Here is a 24,755-nt window from a genome sequence, read left to right as displayed (position 1 = left end):
GGACAAAAGTGGTTGCTTTCTTATCTTATTTTTATAGTTTTGGAAAGTTTTCCAATGGTGGTAATTCCAACATTCTAAACTTAGATGCATTTGGATCGTGACGACCCAATACATTTTTGTAAATTTTGCGTTCTTCAAGTTCAGTTGGTGTCATTTCTTCTTCCGGATCATAGTCCTCTAAAACTACTTCGTATTCATCTTTATTATCATTGCCAATGCCAATGCCAATGTCATTTCCATTGTTGTTGTTGTTGTTGTTGTTGTTGCTGTTGTCGCTATCATCATTCTCTCTATCGTCTTCTGAGTAATCATGTAGTGTGCGATTATACACATCATCATTCTCGTCAGCAGTTGTTCCCTTCCGCTTTTTCTCATTTTGATGACGTATTTTACGTCTAATCAAACGTAAATCATCATCGACTTTTGACTGATTGATGGAGTGTGATACAGAGGGGTCGTATTTGAATGCTTGTGAGTACCTTCGTTTGATAGCACCATGAGTATTGGCCAAAAATTGCTCATTACTTGCATCTTTGAGACGTATATTTGATAATTCAATCTTGTTTTTGGGGTTTAATCGAGTATCCAATTCGACATAGTTCGAATCATGATTGGTTCTCATTACCTCACCCAAATTATCAGTATTTGTGATGTTGATTTTATCATTTATTGTATCTAGCAAATATTGTGGGGATATCAAAGATCGGTAATAATATCGATCTAGCAATTCTTCATTTTTTGATTGATTCAAGTGATGATAATCCTTGTAAAGTTGATTTAGTTTCAGTTGGGTTTCATTCAATAACTTGTTCTTGTGCTGGTTTAATTTACCATAATATTGTTTCCATACAATGGTTGAATTATTGGTACAATTTTTTTGAATCAATTCCAGTTGATAATCTTTTTCCAAGCTTATACTTTTGAGTTCATCTCTATGGGGTTTGAAACTTTGATTGAACAAAAATGGGAATGGTAATTTACTTAAATGAGAATGAGTGTTTGCTAATGAATGACAAATTTCTCCATTGTCATATTTAAAAGTATCGTCAAAATCAAATGGACTTTGTAAATTGGTGAAAATCTCTTGTAATTCTTCTTCATATTCATCCATCGATTTCAATAAGTCAGTTTTTGGAGGAATGGTTTTGTTATTCACCATGATTAAGTCTTCAGTGTTTGTCATTATATTGTTTATAGCTTCAATTTCAAATGTATAAATCTTTAACCAACTCTTTTCATTAGCATTGGCTAACTTAATCAGACTAGTTAATTTATCCAACATGACATTTATTCGAGAAAGCCTTTTATTGAGATAATCTTTGGATAAAATTTTGAATTCCTGGGATATCTTGTTTTGATATTGATTCAATTCTTCAAGTGATAGTTGTTCTAGATCTTTTGTGTTTGTTGTTATAGGTTGAACATCTTCAACAAAACTAGCATTCCCGGCATCTTCATTATCTGATGACTGACTTAGTGACATTGCTGTAGAATAAAGTTATTGAAGCTTGGCGGGGAATCTGATTGAATGGTGATAGAGTGCAGGTGGTTTTTCTAAGCGCTTTTGGGGTGTGTAGATATTAGCTGCAATTAAACTCAATAGAAAAAGAAATTAACAGAAATTAAAGAGATTGATTTATGGTAGTTGCGAGAGCTACCAAATTTTCATATCGATAAAGCGCCCATTGTACACTACTTCAGGACAGTCCCTTTAAAGGAAGCAGACAGTTGAACACCTAGCAAGGAGTCTGATATTAGTCGAGTGCCAAAAGAACATGCAGCATTTCATTACGCAAACCACTACTAAAAAGAAAAAATTCGTTGTAGAAATGACATCCAGTCACTTTAGTTTGCTTACACACTGGACATGTAAAGAAAGTAAAAGAATCAGAACCCAAGCCCTCAACACAACCACTATCAAAGCCAAAGCTTCACCACCTCCCACTCATCTATCTTCAGCCCATTCATTCTCCTTTCTAATAGCAGCCTCTTCTTCAGGACTAAAATCATTAACAATATTAAAAGTCTTTCTCAACTCTTCTGGACTCTTATTCTTAATCATTTCCGCAACCATCTTGCATCCACTATCCAACAATGGCTTAATATTCAAATAGTTAGCCGCCAAAATAATCTCATACAACATTTCCTGATCAACCTTCAAGTAATTTCTATCCCATTCTTCAACAGGTACCGATCTTCTGGCATCTTCATCTTCATCATCTTGGAAAACAGTATTCTTGTGGTGCTCACACCATTCCAATACTTTGGACAACACATTGGCACGGACATTGGGGGTAGGAATTTCGAAATCTTCAGTTAATCCGTCAGGGTTTAAATCATTAATCATATTCTTGATCAAGATTGATTTTTCAGCAACTTTTTGTTCAACTGGAAATTTCTCATCATCTGACGAAACGAGGATAACTTTTGGAGATGACATGATTTTCGGTGGGGGAGTATGTAGTTGAATCAATGGTGAAGAATAGTAGTGGAAGTAGAGAAGAAAACCAAGTTGGTCAAACCTTATTCAACCTTCCTTTTTTTTCTTTTTCGTCTGTTCTGTCTTACACCGCACACTCCCTCTACTTAATCCCCTTTTTAACTTTTGTAGTTGCTTACATACGGAGAAAAGGGAAAGACGAATATCAGGAAGTTACAAAGGGTTTTTAAGGGTGACAACCCGATAACGTCTTTCTAATCGTTGATCGTTTAAATAATATTTACTAGCTGAGAAACTATTTAACTATTCATCAATTTCTCATTCATTTACTCAAAATTCGAGTAAATACCAGCACTAAAGTTTTCAAGTTCATCCAAACTGTTTAATGTGTTTATGTAGACATTTCCACTCAATTCATGAGCTCCATACCCATCACCTGCGATACCTTGTCCTCCATTGAGATTCTTGATCATACTTTCAAAATCATCTTCATCGTTGGCTCCTACTACATCATCATTGTTATTAATCATTATACCATTTTGTACTGATAATTGAGCCAAGAAACTAGCAAGTTTGTATGGCTTGTTGTCCAACTCTATAATCTTTGATGACGATGATTGAAGCTGGTTTTGTTGGTTTTGTTGATCTGGTAGTGTGTCACTCATCATTAAGCTGTTTGATGTAGTCGATAAGTTTGATGAAAGGTTTGACGTAAGTGTATGTAAATTGGTGACAATTAATTGATTCAACAAGTCAAAAAAATACAAATTGTTATCAGACATGATTGAACTTGTTTCATTGATCAATTTGGTCAAGTTTGAATCCGGAATATCCAATTGATGTATTACATCTGAATTGGTATTCAAGATCGTCTCCAACAAGTCAGGGTATTTGATGGGAAATAAATTATCCAACACAAATTGTTTGTTATTGGTGTTGATCTCTTCAATGATTTCCGTCAAGATGAGTTCAAAATCAAAAACACCAATTTCAGTTTTAGGACTCACACTTTCAAATTTATCGATAACCAAATTTTCAATCAAGGTACTCAAATTTGCCCAACCTTTATTTAAAAGCCACCAACTAAGTGAAAGATAACTTTGTTCGATAATGTAATTCTCATGAGGATCAATGTCATTGTTGGGGTTCTTAACGCCAGCCATAACAATTGCCGATTCCAAATACGATCTTCTTGCTAGAATATTCATTTGTAACCTACTAATTAACAACAAACCAGATATGGAGTACATCAATGTCAATGTTCTCGTAATTGTTTTAATCTTCAACAAGTTCCACAACTCAGCTTTACTTTTGTTCATGTATACCGACAATTGTGATTGTGGGTTGTTATTGTTGTCCAAAAGATTAAGGTTATCCGTGGTCAACTCACTATTACTTCCGCTAGCAACTTGTGACAGCAGTGGTTGCTGTTGTTGTTGTTGCTGGTGACCCTTTTTCAACCTTAATGCTTGAGTTATTAAGTCAACTGGTAATGCATCAACTATAGGTTGTGCCAACACAGGAAGCAATGCAAGGATGGTGTAGTAACAATCTTGTTGAGTCAGAATAAATCGTTGTCTAATCTGTTGCTTAAACATAAACTCCTGACGCAAGGCATTTTGATAGTTTCTAAACTTTTTTATAACAAACTCATTGACTAGCAAGTAGATGGAAAATGTCACTGCTGAAGTTATGAATATTCTTCTCTTGTTCCGGTTAAAAAACCCCGCTAAGGAAGAGAAAATTGCCATGGTAAGATGGATGAGCGTATGTAACTTGTGTGATTGGTACTATAGCTTATACGAGCAGTAGTTGAATGTAGTAGGTAGCTATCCACTTGCTGATGAAAAGGTGCGTGATGATAATGATGATGTGTTTATCTGGCAACCCCACAATTGATTCAAACTGTTGATAATTTCAAGTTAGATTTGATTGCCAACCTTCTTTTTTTTTTTCCTTCGCTCTTTCTGCATCTTCTTCTTCCGTTGTTTTTGTTGTTTTGTTGTCTTGAGACACTTCGCTACCAAATGTGGTCTTTTGGAATGTGATTTTTTAATTTTGCCGTGGCTCAAAATAGCGCACACTCGGAAAAAAAGTGGGGGAGGGGGGAAAAATGATCAATAGCCACCAAACTATGGCATCGCAACAAACTCGCAAAAAAGAAAGTCAAAGATACTGTGCTGAATTGATCTGGGTCCAATGTGTGTACTTGTACAGTTCAAGAGTTGAAGATCATGCAGGTAAAGTATTTGAGCTAGCACCACACGTGCAACGGACCCCTTTTTCCGTTTTGAGTATTCCCATAACAACACTTCCCACTCACATGTACAACTGAGCTCCGTAATGGCGCCATTTTGCAGTTCAGGTCCCTCGTGGGCCCTAGTTTCGCCAATTTTCAACCAAAATTAAATGAAAAGATGTCACAAAAAAAAAAGATAGCTGCAACAAACGTGCTTCATTAATACATCAAGCTAAGGTTATGAGGCGAGATGATCTACGAGCAATTATGAGAGCCTATGAAACAAAGAGATTGGTTATGGTTTCTTTTTCTCAATGTAAACATATTTCCGAATCTGATCAACAACTTTCCATTTTCGGTGGAAACAATAGGAGGTGAACAATAGGGAAAGCTAATAACATACATATAAATCCTTTCAAGAGATGTTATTCAGTGGTCTGCTCTATCCAAAGACCAACCGTTTAGTTTAGGTCATTTACTTGGAAACGATACCTCAGCTTTTGCTCATCAGCTTGACACATTTAACGTTTCCTAGAGCCTGCCAAGTATGTATCAAGATCAGGCGCGAGGATAATAAAGATTGACTGATACACACACACACGTTTATGAAGAAACTTTTCCTCGTTGCTTTTGTGAAAAAAATATGGCGTTTAATTTGCGTCCAAATTTATATTGCTTCTGCTAAAAAGAGGTTTTTCCTATTTTTCTTGTTGCTGTAGTCAGACTAATAGTAGAAGCGAAATTGATGGAAGCGAAATTGAAGAAAGGTCTTGGTGCCTCATAACGTGATTCATTCATTTGCAACTTTTCTTAGCCGTATGTCTTGGTTTGAACCCTGGCATTCTTGCCGGGGCTTTATCCGTTTCTCAATACAATCAACCTTCTCGTTCGTCATATAATTAGCTCACTTTCTTTTGCCTTGCTGGAAACAATAAACGGTGTTATAAACCATGGCCCACGTTGTTGTTTACAATTGAAACATAATTAATCACAAAAGCTGATAAATTTTGCGGCTTTGTGTTCTTCGTTCCATAGTATGCAAAAAGAGTTTAAAAACAATAATGGTCTCCGGTTAATTTATCATCGTTTGTATTAACATAGAAACGGCATCACTATGAAGTGGTACTACAGGAGTCAATATTACCTTTTACACAATGTGCTAGTGAAACTTTTTCATTATCGCTGGTAAAGAAGCTGGGATGTGAGTGAAAACAGCACTATAAATACGGGACCAAAAGTCCCACCTTCACATCATATCAAATAATTTCAATTCATCTATTCTTTCCTCCTTCTTACTCCATCACTACACACTCAGTCCCCACTCAGAATGCAATTCTTGACTCAATCAATTCTTTTGTTCCTTGCCACTGCTGTTATCGCTAAGAATATCATCTTGAGTAACGATGATGGTTGGCAAGCAACCAATATTAGAGCCACCTACTACAAGTTGAAAGAAGCTGGTCACGAAGTTTGGTTAGTTGCTCCTGTTTCGCAAAGGTCTGGTTTCGGTGGTAAATTTGATATCCCAACTTCACCAACTTTGCAAACTGATGGTGAATTCAAATATCCACCAGCTGGCTCTCCATCATGGGGTCATGAAGAAGACGATGATCATATTTGGTATTTCAACGGTACTCCAGCTTCATCAATTGCTTTTGGTTTGCAATATGTTATTCCTGAAAAGTTCAACAATGTCTCAATTGATTTGGTTGTTGCTGGCCCAAATGAAGGTACAAACTTGTCTCCAGGTATGTTTACATTATCAGGAACTGTTGGTGCTACTTACAACTCCGTTTATAGAGGATACCCAGCTGTTGCATTCAGTGGATCAAACTCCAACAACTCATTCTTTAAGGACTCATTGGACTTAGACGACGCTAATGAACCATCAACCATCTACGCAAACAAAGTTACCGAATTTGTTAACCAATTGTTCAAAACCCAAGGTGACAACTCAAGAGCATTACCTCTTGGTGTTGGTTTGAATGTCAATTTCCCCAAAGTCGGTTACGAAAACGAATCTTGTACTGATCCAGCTTGGGTCTTCACTAGATTGACTGGTCAATACGCAAGTGGTGCTGACTTGAAATTCAATGCTTCATCAAACTCATTTGTATGGGCTCAAACCAGCTGGCAAGCACTTACCGTTTGCAACAACGGTGATTGTTCATTGCCTTCTGAAAACTTGGTTGTTGAACACACTAAATGTGCTACATCAGTTTCTGTTTTCGCTATCGATTACGACGCCAACTTGGGAATCACTAACCAAGTTGAAGGCTTGTTAGACCCATTGTTCAAGAAGGATTAGTTGTGCACCTTTTTCTTTTTCATTTCTTTTCATCGTTGCCCCCTTTTTTCATAATTCCTTAATAAAAGTCATATGCTTTTTCATAGTGAAATGTTGTAGAATTTGTTAGCGAAGTCTAGATTTGCTTAACCAGAGCTCGAACTGCATTTCGCGCGAAACATCTAGAATCTCGGTCATAATTTCGCTCTTCTGAAGCGACATCATTGAAAGCAAACGAGAAAGAAAAATGGCTTTCACTCTTGATAGATAAGAAAGCTAACGATGACTAGGTAAAGCAAGACAGGGTAAATTTATCGAGCTGCGTAGATAGTGGTTTCAACAAACTGCACTCAGATCTTTCCGGTCCACAGAGCTACATTTTGGTTTTGAGCCGCGTTTCACCACAAATTCAAGCTTTTCTATTGTTGACATATAACGCTTAAAAGAGCAACTCTAAATAGAGAATGGGCTGTAAAATAAAATGTGTACATATTACCGTATTGTATTGTTGTTGTATTGTTAATGGATTGTTGTTGTATTTCTAACTTTTTATATCCGATGATTCCCTTTTTGTAACACACTGTTAAATTATACGCATATAGAATGATTCTTGCATTAACCGAGTTGCTTTTTATTTTTATCATCATCCATTCAATAAAAACTCATCCTTCATCATCATCTAGTTTTATTTGTTTTCTTCTTCATCGTATACGACTTTGCTTTCCAACTACATCTTCAACACAAGCAGCAAACTAACCCCTATTAGAGTCTTTTACTCCAAGAAAAAAAAACAATTAAAATTTCAAGTGAGTGTGACAGGTGTGTGAGTGAGAGAGAGGAGAAAATAAAATTTCAGATACGCAACAATGGGATTACTACTGAAACGAAAAAAGCATCTAGATTCAAACAATCCTGAATCACCCAATTCACCCAAATCCAACAAGAGCAACAACCTTAATAGAACTGGGAGTAGAAAGAGGCATCGATTAAGTGATTTGCTTTCCCATCGTTCACCCCGTAGCTCAATAGATAGTGCTTCAATTGATTCAGGCCCATCTATATTGCGAATGTCACTGAAAACTAGAACCGCACATAGGCTTTCGTCGCCAACCAGACCGTATAACGACGTCTTCGCGCAGCCGCCACAGCAACCACAGCAACCACAGCAACCACAGCCGCCCCAGCAACCACAGCAACCAAGAACTCAAGTCCCACCACAAATTATTGCCCCAGTAGACGAGGACGACCTCTCGTTAAGAGAGTTCGGAGGAGAAGGCTCTGATGCAGCACAGGACCCATCAATTGCAGTAAATGTCGTTCGACAGGAGTCGCGAACAGGGACTATGGCGTCATCAAAGGGTTCACGTTTTCACGCCCCACCACATACTGATACTCAAAACTCAGCTCAGTCGTCATTGAATAATATCAGTCCTGCGAAATCAACTACTAGTGAATCACATACAAAGGGTGAATCGGGAGGGTTTCTATCATCTTTACTCGCAGCTGCTAGCAACAAGATGTCAAATTTACAAGAACCAGAGGAAAAAGAGAAAAAGAAGGAACATCTGTTTGCTACGAGATTGGACAATTTCATCAAGTCAGTGAAACATGACGAGGACAACCTTCTTTCGCCGAATCACCATCTGGACAGTACTTCTATGGTTGCCAGCAACAGTGGTACACAACGTGTTTCGACAGATGGTGAGCATGATGCAGCCCAATCAGTCCAGTTTGAACCGGTCAGAGAGTCTCCTTTAAACACCTTGGGAAATGGTGATCTATCACTTGCTGATTTTGAGAATAGTCAATTACAAGCTGTCAAATCCGTACCTTCTCAGCAATCGAATGAAGGTCCAGCTGGTATTAAGCGTAGCATGAGTCCTAGTCAACTTAATCGAAATTTACCTCCAGGCAACCAATTGCAAGCAACTTCAAACGGAATTGATGTCAAACGTGTGCATAGGATGTCCACCACTGGTGGACTGGTGCCGGCAACAGAAAGACTGATGTCGAACGGAAGAGCGTCTGTTGCTCAATCCACTGTAGCTAGTCCAAATGGAACCGTTAATGAATCACAAGCACCCGCTAAAACGCTAGATCAAGACCGATTTGTTTATGAATCAGGGTCAGAGAATGAAGAGCTTGACAATGTTATCGACTACAATACAAAGATTAAACATGCGCCAAAGAAACGTAATAAAGAATTTCATCATGCATTCAAAAAATTACCAAATAGTGAAAGATTGATTGACGACTTTAGTTGTGCGTTATCCAAGGATATTCTTGTACAAGGGAAGATGTATCTTAGCGACCACTACGTTTGTTTCAACTCAAACATTCTCGGGTGGATTAAACACATCATTATACCATTGCAGGAGGTTATTCAAATTGAAAAAAAGTCAACTGCAGGGTTATTTCCCAATGGTATGGTTATCAAAACTTTACACCAAAAATACACTTTTGCTAGTATAATAGGGCGTGATTCTGCTTTCAAGTTGATAACCAATGTTTGGCATCGTTTGTTGTTGGAAAAATCAAACATTGATCCAAAACAATTGGGCAAAAGAGCGCAAAATGGCTCCAAAAATGGTACTTCTGAAAATCAATCTGACTCTGATGGCGGTAATACATCCGATGATGAAAATCTGGATGCAACCGATGACGAAGATGATACATCAATGGATGAAGAGGATGATGAAGGTTTGACCGAGGGCAATGGCGATACAACAAAATCAGAGGATGCCAATGGTGGTGCAAGTACCGGTGATGGCAACAATGCAGCAGCTGCTGGTGCCGCTGGTGGAGAGGGTTCCGGGGACTCCAGTGGGGGCTTCAATGGATTTCCAATTGTTGGACCAGCAACACATGCACCAACAGAAACTGGCTATTCAAAATCCTCAGATGAGACTTTCATTGCTGAAGAAATTATTAAAGCACCACCTGGAGTGGTTTATTTACTTTTGTTTGGATCAGACACTTCAAAATTTGTGCGTATACTCAAGGATCAAAAAAATTTCGATATCGATGAATCAGGTCTTCATGGATTGACCAAGGAAAATAAGAATCGTCATTACACGTATATAAAACCATTGGGTGGACCAATTGGACCCAAGCAAACCAAATGTTTACTTGATGATGATTTGATTGAATACGACCCTGAGAAATATTATGAAGTTGTGCAAACCACTCAAACTCCCGATGTCCCTAGTGGTAATGCTTTCAAAGTCAAGACCAAGATTTTCCTTAGTTGGGCGCAGAACAATCAAACAAAGATTTGGGTTGCGTCATCTATTGAATGGAGTGGTAAATCATGGATCAAGGGGGCAATTGAAAAGGGTACCATTGATGGTCAAAAGGATAGTATGAAGGATATGATTGAGACTTTGAACACGATGCTTGCTGAAGGTAATGGTAAAAAGGACGGTGGTGGTGCCACCAAGAGGAAATCTACCAGGAGTAGACGTAATACAGAGAAGAAGGAAAAACCAGAGGAAAAACCAGTTGAACAACCAAAGAGTATACCTGAGCAAATTACAGCATTGGCTAAATCTATTGGCGAACTGGTTCCTGTATCAGTTTTGGATAGTACCATAATGGGATACATTGTTATGTTTTTCGCATTTATGGTGGCTTACATCATCACCAACAAGTTCTTGTCATTGTTTTCACATGGTGGAAGTGGGAAAGCTTCAAGGTCGAAAGTGTACTGTGATGCAGAGAGGGAAGTTTGGCAATGGATAATTTCCCGAAGTGATAATAAATTGGAAGTAGCGGGATCGATGAATTTTAGTGGTGGTTAATATTTAGAGTTTGAATTGTTTTTGTATTATTTCAAAAAAGAAGAACTTTAGACGATAAATGTGTCGTAAATGGGTGTAGTTTGTAGTGCTATCCGAGGTCTAGTGAGGCTTCTTGAAGTGAGTTGTGCTTCTCTTTTTCCGTTGGTTCCCGATACCTCTCCACGATCGAAAATAGTATGTAATTAATGGCGGTGCTGGTAATAATATACGCATTCGGTGATGAGAATATAGTTTTGTGTAATGAATACACTTCCCAATGCGGAACTTGTTGCAAGGAAAATGAACGAGAAGAAACCTAGTAGAAATAGAATCATAGTTTACTCCTACGTTTCATTGTTAAATGAAAGCCTAGATCTTTGATTTTGACACAGACATCGTCATATCGTATAGTGGAAAGTTCTTTCTTATTGTGTATAGGCTATACTAGCCGATAGGAATTGACTAGTGTTGTTTTATTGTTATGCGGAAAAAAAAAGAGAGACGGAGAGTTTTAGAATAACTCCGAGAACTCAAAGAAGTTATTATAAAGAGCAAGGCAATATCTCACATTCACAAATTTACCATCTTTCATATTTCCACAACCCCTTTTCGACACACCAAATTTCACACTACACTGCTAATTCCTCCATTCGTTTAGTGCTATTTGGCATTGTCTGTGCAATGTTCAACATACTAGGTGTCATATTCACCACGCTAAATGCTCTAATACCAGGCTTATACACCATTAAAGCTCTTGATCAACGTATTGAATTTCGACCTAGTTCATACCAGGTTTTACTCAACTATTGGGTATATTACATCCTATTAAATTTCATTGCGTCGACACTCTTCAATGATTTGGGGTTAGTTCATTTATGCGGCCACATTATCAAGTGTTGGTTATTTTATGGTGGAAAAAACAATAGCAATATTGCATTGGTAAATCATGTGTTGTTTAAGTGCTATGAACAACGTGTTAAACAAGGAGAGGTGATGATTCTGCATGTGTTGAGTAGAGTGGCTCCTCAATTCAGTGATTTGAATCATTTAGTGCACAATTTCGGACTCAAGTATGAAGAACCTTTGCAAGATGATGTGTCTATTGATGGAGAAGCTATCATGGAGCAAGTCTGGAATGTTTTGGGTATTTGTCAATCGGTCATTGTAGCGGCAGCTGCGTCTCATTCTTCTAGTGAAGGTGTGGGTAACTACAACGGGGGCACACCACCGAAAAAGCTTCGCAAATTGCGAAATGTCAAATCATTTACATCGTTGACCTCCCGACTGAATTCACATTCTAATTTGCAAAATATAAAGCAAGAAAGACAATCGTCACTGGGTTACTTGAACAAATTCTTTACCTCGTCCTCACAACGACCTATATCTCCCGGTGTTGAGATTGTTCAATCAATGCATAGAAATGTGAGTTCACCAGCTGCTCCCACTGTAGGCCATCATTCATCAGGTGGAAATGGTGCTATAAAGAGCAAAAGGAGGACTAAATCTGGAAGTGAGTACGATTTGGGTGTGCCGTTTGTGCGATTGAGTCAGCAACAAGTGCAAAACCATAGGGATGATGAGCAACAGTATCTATATCAGCAGCAGCAGCAACAACTGCGTCTCAACACTAATTCAACGAGAGAGAGGAATCAGATTATCATTGGGAGTAAAGGACAATTATTTACCCAAAATCTGCGACAACATCACCATCCACAAGAGCGAGTACAACAACCGCAATTTTACGTTGGAAATAAGCAGGTTTTTGGCAAAACTCAAGGCGGTGAGTATACTTATGCACCGAGAAGTGATGGCGTCAATCACAATGATGGGTCTAGAGTCAGTTCACGTAGAGTGAGAAATGTTCAAGACGTAACGGGACACCACGTTGGTGCTACTGGCGGAAGCGCACAAGTTTGCGGACCAGGGGCATTTGATGAATTACCTGCTGCTCCTACTCCCTCCATGGTGATTGAGTAGTGTAACAGTGGAGGGAGGTTTTCCAGCCGGGGCGTTTTGTAGAAAGAGATTATGGGTTATGTGGAACTATAGGAATTTTGTTGCTCATAGAAAGATATAGATTATTTGGATACCCCTTGTTAAAGCATTCACGACCTCAGTATAAACTTATTGATAAAGGTAAATACCATTTTTTTGTCTCCCTATGTATTTAGTTTCTGATCGAATGGTGGTCGTTCTTTTCTCTTCCTCGGCATATCGTTGATGCTGGCTGTAGAAGGAAAAAAAAAAAAGAGAGAAATAAGTTATGACGTCATGGAGTCAAACGTGTTTTGTTTTGTGTGTCACTTATATAAGACGACATGCATTTGCGACACCGCTCGATTGGTGGAGTCAAATAACAAAAAAAAATAAAAAAAAAAAAAAAGAAAGAGTGTCAGGTGTTGAAGAGAGAGAGAAGTTTCTAAAGTCTGATCAGAAGATATGGGTGAGTGTATATCCGTGAGGTTGCTTCTTCGGTAGGTTCGTGTATACGCGTTCTAAGATACATTGTGGCTATGCGGTTGCATAATAATCGTACTACTTTTGGTTTTTTCTTTTGTTTTGTCAATCGTCGGCATTAAGCTAACCCGAGGACTGGAAGAGTCCATTACACAAAAAACAGAAGAGAGACTGAATTTAAAAGAAAATCACGTGGAAAGCGATGCCAATGAAATATTCTCGTGATTGACTTAGATTTTGAATTACACTGAAAGCAGTTTCAATAGTTTCTTTGGGATCTGCGAAAGATTGAGAATGTGTAAGAATGTCCAATGAGGTTGGGTCTTTTGTTGATTCTAATGAAGTGATGGGTCTTGTGTAGTTTGTAGTGTGTATGCATTACTTTACCCTCTACTGCATAAAACGGATAATTACACATCTTACATTGTTTGCGTGTGTGTGTGTGTGTGTGTATGCTGTACAATAATCGAAAAAGGTTATGACAAGAAACTAAAGTGTGTAACAAAACTATTCCCAAAAGATGTAGGAAAAAAAATTTTAATTTCCCCCCATCTTGAGTAGAAATTTTTACAAAAGCACAACCATATCTCATTATCTATTGCGCATCTAGGATCAACTTAGCAATTGCTAGTCACTCAACTCACTATCCCTCAATCAAAGACAAAAAGAAACAATAGCCTCTAAACTGCAAATAGGTTTTGCTACTGCTACACCTTTGTTCTTACACTATTTCTTTAAATATTTGCAACACACAATAGTTGAGTGTTATTTGCTTCAATCATATACTTGATCATTACATCCAGACACACAACATAACGCTTCGAACAATGTCTGACGTTATAGACCAAGATCATCATGCCTTGGTTGAATCAACAACCAACCTTGTGATAGATAACGATGAAGCTGAATCAAGTAAAAATAGCCATCCACAGGCAATGACAAACATCACGAGCACGTCGCCACCACCACCACCAGCTTCCTCAGAGGCAAGCACATATATAGGTAATACCACTGTTGATTCGTCGATAAATACAGAATTACGCAACTCGAAATCGTACAACACAATCAACGAAAGCAAATCCATTAATGATGATCTTGTTCAAAATAAAATACTTTCGTCAAATCCAACTGTTCCAACTATACCCTCAATCACAACCGACAACACGTTTGTTAGTGAACCATTTGCAGAATCACTTAGCACGTCGCCCATGTCGCCTACCACACAACCAATTCCTCATGAATCATTCAAGTCTCATTCAGCTACGTCTTCGACGTCGACGCTTACACCTGAAGATCAAGAACGTATATCCACAAAGGAAAAGAATTTGGACGAGATTAAACGGCAATGTTCATGCCTAATTCATGAATTAGAAGGCAACGATCAACCAGAAGTCATCATCAAAAGACATATTCAACAGTTGAAGAAGTATAATGAGTTAAAAGATGTTGCCTTACAGTTGGTTACATTGATTGCTGATCAAAGACAAGTGAAAACAACCGATATACTTAATGAAATGAAACTAGAAGTTGGCGAAGAGGGAAATGAAATATAATGAAAAGGAGAAGGAGTTTACGAACTAGATGATGACACCGTTTGGTTTTTATTTACTTCCTTGGTGATGATGATAATGATAAATAATGTATAAAGTTAATAATGAAAATTTTTAGATTTAGGGTTGGATAGAGTCGATTGATGTAGACACGATCTTCATATTGTTTCTTGTGCAGTTTTTTCGTTTACTGAACATATCACTGCGATATGATATCTCCCGTTCAGTCTACACCAGGTTAGCAAACACAACTGGAATATCTCCTACTCTAGTGCAATCCATTGCGCAAAATGTATTCTCCTATTCTCTTTTATAATGCATGGACCTTCTTGCATGTATAGACTAAATTAGAAAAACGAATGAGAGAAGGAGAAGGAAAAAAATTTCATGAGACAAAAAGCTCATTCCACATTGACCCCCCCCTTTCCAGTGATCACAATACACAACAATAACTTTTTGGTCTTGTAAGCAAACACAACTGCCCATTTTCTTTACTCATTAGATGCTTATAGGGTAGGCTAGCTAGTATCATAACATGCAGATACTCCCCATAATATCATCATTAATATGCCTTATACTAGTAAGTCTCACATGGGCCAAGGAACGACTAGGGAAATCAACCGTGCCAGCTTTTAGGCAGGACAATGAAGTCGTTCAACCGAGTCAAATACAATACAATGAACAGAATCAACCGCATATTACACAACAACAACGACAGCAGCAGCAACAGTCACTAGAGCAACTACAACATCAGCACAGTAAGTCACTTCTACCATTGGAGTTTCGCTCAATTGATGACTGCGAATTACAAGACATTCTACTCGTAAGTGATATCAATGGGAACCTCCATGGGGTGGAGAGGAGTACGGGGACTATGGTCTGGACCTTACCCATAGATGAACCTTTGGTTAAAGTGCAAGCAAACAATACCTTTGAAAATGCCAAAAGTCAACAATCAAACATATTATGGTTTGTTGAACCTCATGAAGATGGTACTTTGTACTATTTTACTCCCATGTTTGGGTTGAATAAACTACCGACAAGTATAAAACACTTGGTTATGGAATCACCATTCTCACTAAGTGGTGACGACAAGATCTACACTGGTACCAGAAAAACCTCCTTGTACAGTTTAAATATTCATACGGGTGAGGTCAAATCGTCTTTTGGGAACCAAGACGAATGTCCTGTTCTGCAAACCACTTTGCCGCCCAGACCTGGTGGACAAGATGATACTATAATGATTGGCAAAACAACCTATCAATTGTCGATCCATTCCAAAACAAACAGCAATATTGTGTGGAATGTCACCTATAATCAGTGGGTACCCAATAACATTGACAATGATTTGATTATGCAAAATAAATATTCACTAGACAAGTTGTATTTTACTCCATTCCACGACAGATCGCTACTAGCTATTAATAAGGATATCGGTACGCCGGTGTGGATCAGTCGGTTGCCAGCATTGGCAGTAAATATATTTGATGTATTCCATAATGATAAACAAGGAGATTATATACTATTGCCACATCCATTGGAAGTTTTAAATCAATTACAGACCAGTGATGCAAAGAATGACGATTATGTCTTTCTCAACAAGACAGCAGACTCAAACCAATGGGTTGCCATGAGCTTCCACAATTACCCTACTTTGATAAAAAGCGCTCCTATCTCCAAATACCAAGCTATCTTGAATCAATATCACGCAGGCGTTAATGAGGCAGCTGGGTATATTGAAAATTATCAAATTGCAACAAGCACACCCGAGCAGGTTGAACAATTGATTACTGGTATTCATCGAGTCGTTGAATTATCAAGAGATTCATCATATCAACCTGTTTCTAAATTCTCATCACCAAAAGATATTAAACGAATTGGGGATGGTAACGAAGAAAATAATACACCAGCTCAGCCAATTCCCAACATTATTGAAGGAATAAAATTCCCGGCAAAAGTGTCAACTATTGGCTCTGATGTGATCATGCTTGAACCGGTGAAGGATACCGTTGAAAATTATCGACCAAGTGCAGGTTCTTCTGGATCAGGAGCCATTGTCAAACGCATTGTTGAGGATATCGGTGTCATGATGGTGATACTTATCTTGATACTAGCCTTTGGCAGGTCAAACAAATATGTCAGGAAGCTTTTTGGAGAGTTTAGAGTGAAGGATGATCTTGAAGTGGTAGGGGACGAAGCGCCAAACCAGATTGTTGTTGAGCAACGATCACCTGGCGCACTTGGTGAAGAAAAACCAGTGGACCTGGTTTCACAGCAAAGGGAAAAGGTCAATGGTGGTGAAAAGTTAATGGAGGTTCTTGAGGTGGAAAACGCACAAGAGTCGGAAAAGCCTACCGAAGGTTTACATAAAAAGAAGGTTACAATTGTTGAACCAGAAACAGAGCCTATTGATGAGATTGACATTGGCGTCAAACCATTATCGACGCATGAAGGTGAGACCGAGAATGGGTTGGTTAACAGTGACAACGATGCAAGTGGAGGCGATAAAGAGAGTATTGAAACTGAGCCCGCCACTAAGAAGAAGCGGAAGAGAGGTAGTAGAGGAGGGGCCAAACGAGGTGGACGACACATTAACAAGAATAAGGCCACAGAAGAGAAGGAGTCGAGTAACGAAGACAAAAACAGTGAAGAAGATGTTGAAGAAGAAACGATTGCTACAAAGAGTCTTATACAAACATTGCCACTCCCACCTAAGCAAAAGAAGAAGCTACAAATTGAAAATAATTTGATCATTTCTGATAAAATTCTTGGTTATGGTTCTCATGGAACAGTTGTGTTTGAGGGCACTTTTGAAAATCGACCAGTTGCCGTCAAAAGAATGTTACTTGATTTTTATGACATTGCCAATCATGAAGTGAGATTGTTGCAAGAATCGGATGATCACCCTAATGTGATACGATATTTCTGCTCGCAATCTTCAGAGTCGGAAAAATTCCTATACATTGCGTTAGAACTTTGTTTATGTACATTGGAGGATATTATCGAAAAGCCTCAAAAGGTTGCTGATTTATCAATACCGAAGAGAAATGACATTTTGTATCAACTAGCCAGTGGATTACATTACTTGCACTCGTTAAAAATTGTTCATCGTGATATCAAACCGCAGAATATTCTTGTTGCCAATGTCAAGAAACCTAGTCATTTGAAGAAGGAAGCAATTGCTCTGGAGCAAATTCAGTATGAAAACAATGTTCGATTATTGATATCTGACTTTGGGTTATGTAAAAAGTTGGAACATGATCAATCGTCGTTTAGAGCAACTACTCAACATGCAGCTTCTGGAACTTCGGGTTGGAGAGCGCCTGAATTGTTACTTAACCATGACTTATTAGAGATTTCACCCGACTCCATCTCATCCGTTCATTCTAATGGACTAACATCATCTACATCGGCGGCATCCTCTTCTACATTATACACGTCTGGAGGCAAACGGTTAACAAAAGCCATTGATATATTCTCACTTGGATGTGTATTTTTCTACATTTTGACTAACGGGTTACATCCTTTTGGTGACCGATATATGCGAGAGGGAAACATCATCAAAGGTGAATACGACTTGTCAATTTTGCTTACTAAATGTCCCCATGATCAATACGAATCAATTGATTTGATTTCAAGTTTAATTCACGCCAACCCGGCCATGAGACCAAACACCACCAAAATCCTTGCCCATCCATTATTCTGGTCAAATACCAAACGACTTGAGTTTTTGTTAAAAGTGAGTGATCGATTTGAAATTGAACGACGCGATCCACCTAGTGCATTGTTACTTGAGTTGGAAAAACATGCACTCATGGTGCATAATCTTAATTGGCATACCCAACTCGCTGATGATGAATTTTTGGAAAATTTGGGCAAGTATCGGAAATATCAAACTACGAAATTGATGGATTTGTTGCGAGCTATTCGAAACAAGTACCATCATTATAACGATATGCCAGTGAGTTTGCAAGAGAAAATGGCACCTTTGCCCAATGGGTTTTATCAATATTTTAATAACAAATTTCCTCATTTATTGATGGAGATTTATTATTGTGTTGAAGAGAATTTAAAGCACGAGTATGTGTTTAGTGAATATTTTGCATAGAGAGTAAAAGGATATACAGATAAATTCAAGTAGGTTGTAACGGTGTTTATTGTATATTGATTATTTACGATTTAGGTTTTTTCTTGTCCGGTCTTGGTGGTAGATATCCATGTTTGACCTTGGCTATTTTATTCTTCAGCGGTTTTGAGTTGGCCTTCGCCTTAATCGATGGTTTATTCTTTTTCTTCAGTTTGTCCCTTTTGACACTCTCAATCGGCGTCTTTTGCTTCACTTTACTCAGTAACTCCGACTTCTCCTCTTCTTCACCACTACTATGGTCCTCATCTTCAAATTTGGTGTGAGTGCCCTGGAAATTTTGCGTACTTATAGCTGGTCCTATATCCTTGACAGTATTTTCAACCCCATTCTTGACACCCAAAGTCTGCGTCAAAAACTCCTTGGTCTTTGCCTTATCTGCAATGGCTTCCTGTTCGTTGTTTTTGTTATTGTCCATATTCTTAGCTCTCATCATATAACTCTTGACTCTAGTTAACTCCTTCTTAATGGGGTGAGTATCAGTATCTATTCCAATTGTTTTTAAATATGAATAAATTGTCGATATTAGTACGTATTGAAAATTATTGAGAAATGTGATTTTGGATTGTGGTGTCGTTTGTTGAGCTAGGTGCTCGTCGAGTGTTCGTGATAGGAGCGGTTCTAGGGTTGGTTCATATTGTGAGATAGATTTGTCAAGGGATTTGAGGTATAATTTGATATTGTCTAAGTTCTCCATGATGGTGTAATGTCTATGTTGGGGAGTGGGAAAGTTGTCAAACTCATTGGGAGCTTTATTTGGGAAGTTTTTTTTTTTTTTTTTTGTTTTTTGTGATCTCATCACTGACATCTGTCCATCCATTTGAACCCTTTTCCATTTGGACAGCCGTTGGATTTGAAGCTGCAGAAGATGGTAAGACAAAACAGACAGATCCTTACAGCAGGTAAGAACTATGCTGAAAAGCAAGCCAAGAAACACGCTGTTAATGAAGTTACATTTGATAAAGAAAGTCGTGAAGAGTATTTGACTGGATTTCATAAACGTAAATTGCAAAGGAAAAAGAAGGCACAAGAGTACATCAAGGAACAGGAAAGGTTGGCAAGGATAGAAGAACGGAAACAATTGCGTGATGAGAGGAAACGAGACTTGGAGAACCAATTGCGAGAGTTTAATGAAAAGGCTAAAGAGCTTGCAATGATAAATGGTGGACTAGCAGATGATGATAGTGAAGGAGATGGGGAAGAGAAAGCGGAAGAAGATGAATGGACTGGGTTTGACGAGGAAGCAACTGAAGAGACTTCCACGGAAAACAAGTCGGTTTCACTTAAAGGAATCTTACATCATAAAGAAGTATATGAACCAGACTCAAATCTTGATGGGTTTGGCGATGAAACAACAGTGACAATAGAATCAATAGATAAACCGCTAGGCCACCATGCAAATGGAACCAACTTGGAACAAATAGCCAAGACCAACAATGTTGATCTCAACAAATCTGAAGAAGTGTTGGAAGAAGCAGTCGAACGAGCCAAGAATTATGCCGTCTTGTGTGGTGTTGCGAAACCTTCAAAAGTAGAGAAACCAAAAGCAAAGAAGAAGAAGTTTAGGTATTTGAGTAAAGCTGAACGAAGGGAGAATACCAGGAAGGAGAAGCTCAAAGGCAAACTTCGAGGAAAGAGGTAAAAGTTGTGAAAAAAAAGGCATGTTCTCGTTTGTATTATTTATCGATGTGTATGTGGGAGTTATATTATTCAAATGGTTCCAGACCAATACTTGTAGTAGGTATGTCGCCTTTATTGCAACATCATCGATAGATGTAATCCAGCCGGGTAAATATCTCTGCTGTATAATCAACGCGATGAAGTGAGAAAAAAAAAAAAAAATTCTTCACTTCAATTGCAACTTCTTCTTCTCTTTCTTCAATACGAATGAAATCTTATTCGTCTTCACTAGTTTGAACTGGTTTCAACTAGGTTCAATAGTATGTTTTTTTTTTATTCAAATGACTCAATTGATGAGTTTTTTTTTCCCATCCCATTTCAAATTTCCATTTTGATGTTTCCTTACCATATGATGACAAAGATGTCGCCCCAAACGGAGGATCCTATATTTCAGGACGCTGACCGATTCGATTCATTAGCCAAACACTGAAAATTCTGATATGATAGTAACACTCAAGAGGAGAGATGATTAGTGGGCTGGTCCACATTGTGTGGATCTTCCAGAAACTCATTACTAACGAATACTTAGGCTTTAGGACTTGAATATATATTGAATATATATATATATTGAATAGTCAGACATGACATTTGTCTTATCTTTGTAGGGTTAATAGTGATATTAGGTGGCGAAGGAGCAGTTCTATGTACGGTATCAGTGTTGTTGTTTGGCTAATGATGTTTTTCCATGCTAATCATGAATCTATTTAATGATTATCAACTTTTATATAAATCGTGTCTAAAAAAGGCACGTCTGAAGCCACACGTTACAACACAACTCTGGTATCGAAATAGAGATTGGCTCTTTCTTCCTCTTAGGCTATACTTGTAGCGTTCATTCTCTATGTACCGCATTGTTTTCGACTCTCTGGTACACGCGCCTTGTGTCGATCTGAAAAAGAATTTTGTAAACATTAATTTTCCAAAAATTCACAGGCTTCTTTTTCATCTTCAACCACCTAATGCTATATCATGGATGAACCACTGAATGAAACGAAAGCCATTCTATTCAATGACCTTATCCCACTTCCTTTCCGAATCTTGGGGCTCATCCAACTTGGTGTCACGCTATGGTTTGTGTTAAATTTTGTACTATCAACAGTTTCATCATTAAACTTACTTCAGCTACTCAACTTGTCATATAATACACACAAATACACCCTGTTGGATGGCCCGCTACCACTGTCAAATGGAGAATATGCTACATCCATACCTGCTGACAGACACGAAAACAGTCGATTAATTATAGGTATATGGTCAAGTTTAAAGGCAGTTACTATAGTTAACGTACTCAGTTGGGTTGCATTCAAAACTGTTCAGTATTATCTCAATGATTGGAAGATTATCTACTATAGTATACCTATTGCACTGTTTGCGTACGTCTTTAATAGACTATTTTATGCAAATTCACAAAGTCCTGGACAAGTTCGTGTTTGGACAACAATGAAACGAATTCTACGAGGTGGCATCAATAGTCAATCCATGAGAAGTAACGATATCTTGATTAGTGATTCATTGGTATCCTTTGCTAAGGTTATAAATGATTTTGGGTTATTTGTATGGAATTATTACATCGATGACACCACAGCATATAATTATAAATTGGAATTTGCTATATTGTGCATTCCAACTTGCATTCGTATCAAGCAGTGTTGGTTTGAGTATCGTACTACAAGACAAGTGCAACATTTACTAAATCTTGTCAAATATAGTACAGGTATTGGCCCACTTGTCGTTAATGTGTTGATCAAAAGTACATTGATGAATGCAAGTGATGATGCTAAACAATCGGGTCAATTGATGATTGATTTGACGTCGTTGAACAAATGGTGGTATGTTCTACTGGCTTTGAATTCAACATACTCTTTTATCTGGGATATCAAAATGGATTGGCATTTACAATTGTTTAACAAATTATTCAATCCAAAATCACAATTTCGCATTTTGCGTATCCACAAGGCATACCCAAATATTATCTATTTTTCAGCCATGGTCATTGATTTCTTATTACGGTTCATTTGGGTGCTAAAATTATTCATAATCAATGAACAATTAGCTCAGTCAAGTGAAATCAAGTTTATACATGTTATGTCGACATTCTTGTTTGGTTATGATGCGTATTCGTTTGGATATGTAGTTATTGAAACATTGGAAATCTTCAGAAGATGGATTTGGTGTTTCATCAAGTTGGAAAGTGACTGGGTTAAATTGAGAGTGCACGAGCAAGAGCAATTTGGACAAAGAAGCGGTGATGTGGAGTTGGAAGATGTCGCGCAACAGTAGTTTCATCAAGGGATATTCCCCACACTCGCCCTTCTTGTGGTCTCTAAGATTTTATAGACATAGTATAGAAGAAAAGCTACATTTCAATATCCAATGATCCTCGACAAGCTGTATTTAATTCAATAAATAAGTATATATAATGGTTGGGTAAAAAACACTACCACCTCAAAGACACACTGACCAAAACATCACATGCTACCCATTAAACACTGGTGAAAAAGCCAACCCTTAACTCTCTAGTAACGTTCACCTTTGTGATCTTCTAACCATTTCTCAGCACTATTCCTAAATGCCAAATCAGCTTTGGGACTAATTCTAGATTCACTAGCCCATTTATACTTCAATGGTGATTTGATTAATCCATAGAGTACCGCTACGGATGACATGGTGAGTATTGCAGGTACACTCAATGATGGAGCATGTGCCATTTTTTTTCTTTTGCTAGTGTGGTGACTGTGGTTGTATATTTCGATGAAATATGGTAAGCTTCCTCCATAAAGTAAGTTTTTTCGATTGGATTATGGTTGGTTAGAATGAGTGTAAGAGCTACCAACTTAAGTTAAGCTACCAATTGTTTTTGAATTTTTTTTTTTTTTTTTCCTTTCCTTTCATCAAAGCAGATGGTAAATTTTTTTCAATAGACAAGGCAGCCTATAAAAGTAGACCAAAGTACGTCCTCCAGGTGCACTAATCAAAGCCTGGCTTATAAACCACATCCCACGATATACCTAAGCTGACAATGTTGAGGCTTTTGTCACGTTCGACCAATATCAGATCGCAACAACTACTAAATCAATTCAATAACATCGTACGTGGGATTCATCATACTGCAAGAATAAGGCATGCCACGGCATCTCCATCATCATCGACTGCCTCCATAGATCCAAGTTCCAGAAATGATTTCCCCAGATCCAACATTTTTGTTCATAGGTTACCCGAATCCACAGCTGAACAATCACCATTATTGGTTTCTTTACATAGCAGACTCAATTTAAGTCCCCAATTCAAGTTAAGTACTCTTTCACAGTGTCTCAATATGGTTAAAACTTCAAGTCAGCAAGGTGAGGGATTAGCCAACAACTTTGGGCTTAACACCATGGGAAAGACCTTGTTGAGTTATTATGTTACTGAATATCTTTTGTTACATTATCCAAGATTACCCATGAGCATACACAATGCAGCCGTTGACTCTTTGATGGGAGTAGAAACATTGTCTGAAATAGGGAGATCTACATTTGGTATTGAAGTTGATTCGGTGTCGAAGTTGGATCGATTCTTGGGTCAAGAATCTGAATTTATCAAGTATGGAAGATTGAGGTTTTTGACTAATGATGAAATTGAAAACAAAGTGCAAGTTGATGGAATTGAACAAGTGTTGGGAGATTCAGGTAGAAACAGCTTATTAAAACAAGAAGATGTTGCGTATGCATCAGCGGTAAGGTCCATAATTGGTGGAATATATACTCATTGTGGTGAAGAAGCTGCCAAGCAATTTATTTCTGACCACATATTGTCGAGAAAGTTGCCAGTGGAGCAAATGTTTCAATTTGACAAACCTATTGCTGAATTGATTAGGTTGTGTGATAAATTGGAGTTTAAAGAACCTGTCAAGATCAGACTCATTGCTGAAACTGGTAGGAGATCAGCTCATCCACAATTTCTTGCTGGTGTTTTCGTAGGTAATGAAAAGTTAGGGGAAGGTGTTGGATCTAGTTTGAAAGAAGCACAGATCAGAGCTAGCATTAATAGTTTATTGGCATATTATTTGTATTCACCAATTAGTGCTGACGGAAACCAAGTGAAAGTCCCTAGCGATCAAGAGTACAAGTTTGAAGGAGTTGTTGATGGAGGAGACGTTGCTATATAGTGAGCTGTCAAAAGGGTCTATAGATGTGTGTT

General features: G+C 38.0%; 13 protein-coding genes across 13 annotated transcripts; 8 read left to right on the top strand and 5 right to left on the bottom strand. All coding sequences in view use genetic code 12, as the record gives it.

Annotated features, from left to right (window-relative positions):
* Window positions 1-31: 31 nt before the first annotated feature.
* Window positions 32-1,483, bottom strand: CPAR2_208560 (uncharacterized protein; the record flags this gene model as incomplete). The annotated part of the gene is made up of 1 exon (XM_036809777.1): window positions 32-1,483. The coding sequence occupies one exon, from the start codon at window positions 1,481-1,483 to the stop codon at window positions 32-34; it is 1,452 nt and encodes a 483-aa protein (XP_036666380.1).
* A 462-nt stretch (window positions 1,484-1,945) lies between these two features.
* Window positions 1,946-2,440, bottom strand: SKP1 (SCF ubiquitin ligase subunit; the record flags this gene model as incomplete). Its single annotated transcript, XM_036809776.1, has 1 exon — window positions 1,946-2,440. One exon carries the CDS (start codon window positions 2,438-2,440, stop codon window positions 1,946-1,948), a length of 495 nt encoding a protein of 164 aa, XP_036666379.1.
* Window positions 2,441-2,766: 326 nt separating this feature from the next.
* PEX3 (Pex3p) lies at window positions 2,767-4,191 on the bottom strand (the record flags this gene model as incomplete). Its single annotated transcript, XM_036809775.1, has 1 exon — window positions 2,767-4,191. One exon carries the CDS (start codon window positions 4,189-4,191, stop codon window positions 2,767-2,769), a length of 1,425 nt encoding a protein of 474 aa, XP_036666378.1.
* A 1,815-nt stretch (window positions 4,192-6,006) lies between these two features.
* Window positions 6,007-6,987, top strand: PHO100 (Pho100p; the record flags this gene model as incomplete). Its single annotated transcript, XM_036809774.1, has 1 exon — window positions 6,007-6,987. One exon carries the CDS (start codon window positions 6,007-6,009, stop codon window positions 6,985-6,987), a length of 981 nt encoding a protein of 326 aa, XP_036666377.1.
* Window positions 6,988-7,832: 845 nt separating this feature from the next.
* Window positions 7,833-10,766, top strand: CPAR2_208520 (uncharacterized protein; the record flags this gene model as incomplete). Its single annotated transcript, XM_036809773.1, has 1 exon — window positions 7,833-10,766. The coding sequence occupies one exon, from the start codon at window positions 7,833-7,835 to the stop codon at window positions 10,764-10,766; it is 2,934 nt and encodes a 977-aa protein (XP_036666376.1).
* Window positions 10,767-11,426: 660 nt separating this feature from the next.
* Window positions 11,427-12,722, top strand: CPAR2_208510 (uncharacterized protein; the record flags this gene model as incomplete). The annotated part of the gene is made up of 1 exon (XM_036809772.1): window positions 11,427-12,722. One exon carries the CDS (start codon window positions 11,427-11,429, stop codon window positions 12,720-12,722), a length of 1,296 nt encoding a protein of 431 aa, XP_036666375.1.
* Window positions 12,723-14,029: 1,307 nt separating this feature from the next.
* CPAR2_208500 (uncharacterized protein) lies at window positions 14,030-14,755 on the top strand (the record flags this gene model as incomplete). Its single annotated transcript, XM_036809771.1, has 1 exon — window positions 14,030-14,755. The coding sequence occupies one exon, from the start codon at window positions 14,030-14,032 to the stop codon at window positions 14,753-14,755; it is 726 nt and encodes a 241-aa protein (XP_036666374.1).
* Window positions 14,756-15,287: 532 nt separating this feature from the next.
* On the top strand, window positions 15,288-18,860 carry IRE1 (bifunctional endoribonuclease/protein kinase; the record flags this gene model as incomplete). Its single annotated transcript, XM_036809770.1, has 1 exon — window positions 15,288-18,860. The coding sequence occupies one exon, from the start codon at window positions 15,288-15,290 to the stop codon at window positions 18,858-18,860; it is 3,573 nt and encodes a 1,190-aa protein (XP_036666373.1).
* A 64-nt stretch (window positions 18,861-18,924) lies between these two features.
* On the bottom strand, window positions 18,925-19,593 carry CPAR2_208480 (uncharacterized protein; the record flags this gene model as incomplete). The annotated part of the gene is made up of 1 exon (XM_036809769.1): window positions 18,925-19,593. The coding sequence occupies one exon, from the start codon at window positions 19,591-19,593 to the stop codon at window positions 18,925-18,927; it is 669 nt and encodes a 222-aa protein (XP_036666372.1).
* Window positions 19,594-19,764: 171 nt separating this feature from the next.
* Window positions 19,765-20,538, top strand: CPAR2_208470 (uncharacterized protein; the record flags this gene model as incomplete). Its single annotated transcript, XM_036809766.1, has 1 exon — window positions 19,765-20,538. One exon carries the CDS (start codon window positions 19,765-19,767, stop codon window positions 20,536-20,538), a length of 774 nt encoding a protein of 257 aa, XP_036666371.1.
* Window positions 20,539-21,545: 1,007 nt separating this feature from the next.
* On the top strand, window positions 21,546-22,856 carry ERD1 (Erd1p; the record flags this gene model as incomplete). The annotated part of the gene is made up of 1 exon (XM_036809765.1): window positions 21,546-22,856. The coding sequence occupies one exon, from the start codon at window positions 21,546-21,548 to the stop codon at window positions 22,854-22,856; it is 1,311 nt and encodes a 436-aa protein (XP_036666370.1).
* Window positions 22,857-23,092: 236 nt separating this feature from the next.
* On the bottom strand, window positions 23,093-23,284 carry CPAR2_208450 (uncharacterized protein; the record flags this gene model as incomplete). The annotated part of the gene is made up of 1 exon (XM_036809764.1): window positions 23,093-23,284. The coding sequence occupies one exon, from the start codon at window positions 23,282-23,284 to the stop codon at window positions 23,093-23,095; it is 192 nt and encodes a 63-aa protein (XP_036666369.1).
* Window positions 23,285-23,595: 311 nt separating this feature from the next.
* On the top strand, window positions 23,596-24,723 carry MRPL3 (mitochondrial 54S ribosomal protein mL44; the record flags this gene model as incomplete). The annotated part of the gene is made up of 1 exon (XM_036809763.1): window positions 23,596-24,723. One exon carries the CDS (start codon window positions 23,596-23,598, stop codon window positions 24,721-24,723), a length of 1,128 nt encoding a protein of 375 aa, XP_036666368.1.
* Window positions 24,724-24,755: the final 32 nt, after the last annotated feature.

This window comes from Candida parapsilosis, contig 005809 (genome assembly GCF_000182765.1).
Source record: "Candida parapsilosis strain CDC317 annotated contig 005809".
Taxonomy (NCBI): Eukaryota; Fungi; Ascomycota; class Pichiomycetes; order Serinales; family Debaryomycetaceae; genus Lodderomyces; species Lodderomyces parapsilosis.
The sequence above is the reverse complement of the archived record's forward strand: the minus strand, read 5'-3'. Positions and strand labels throughout refer to the sequence as shown.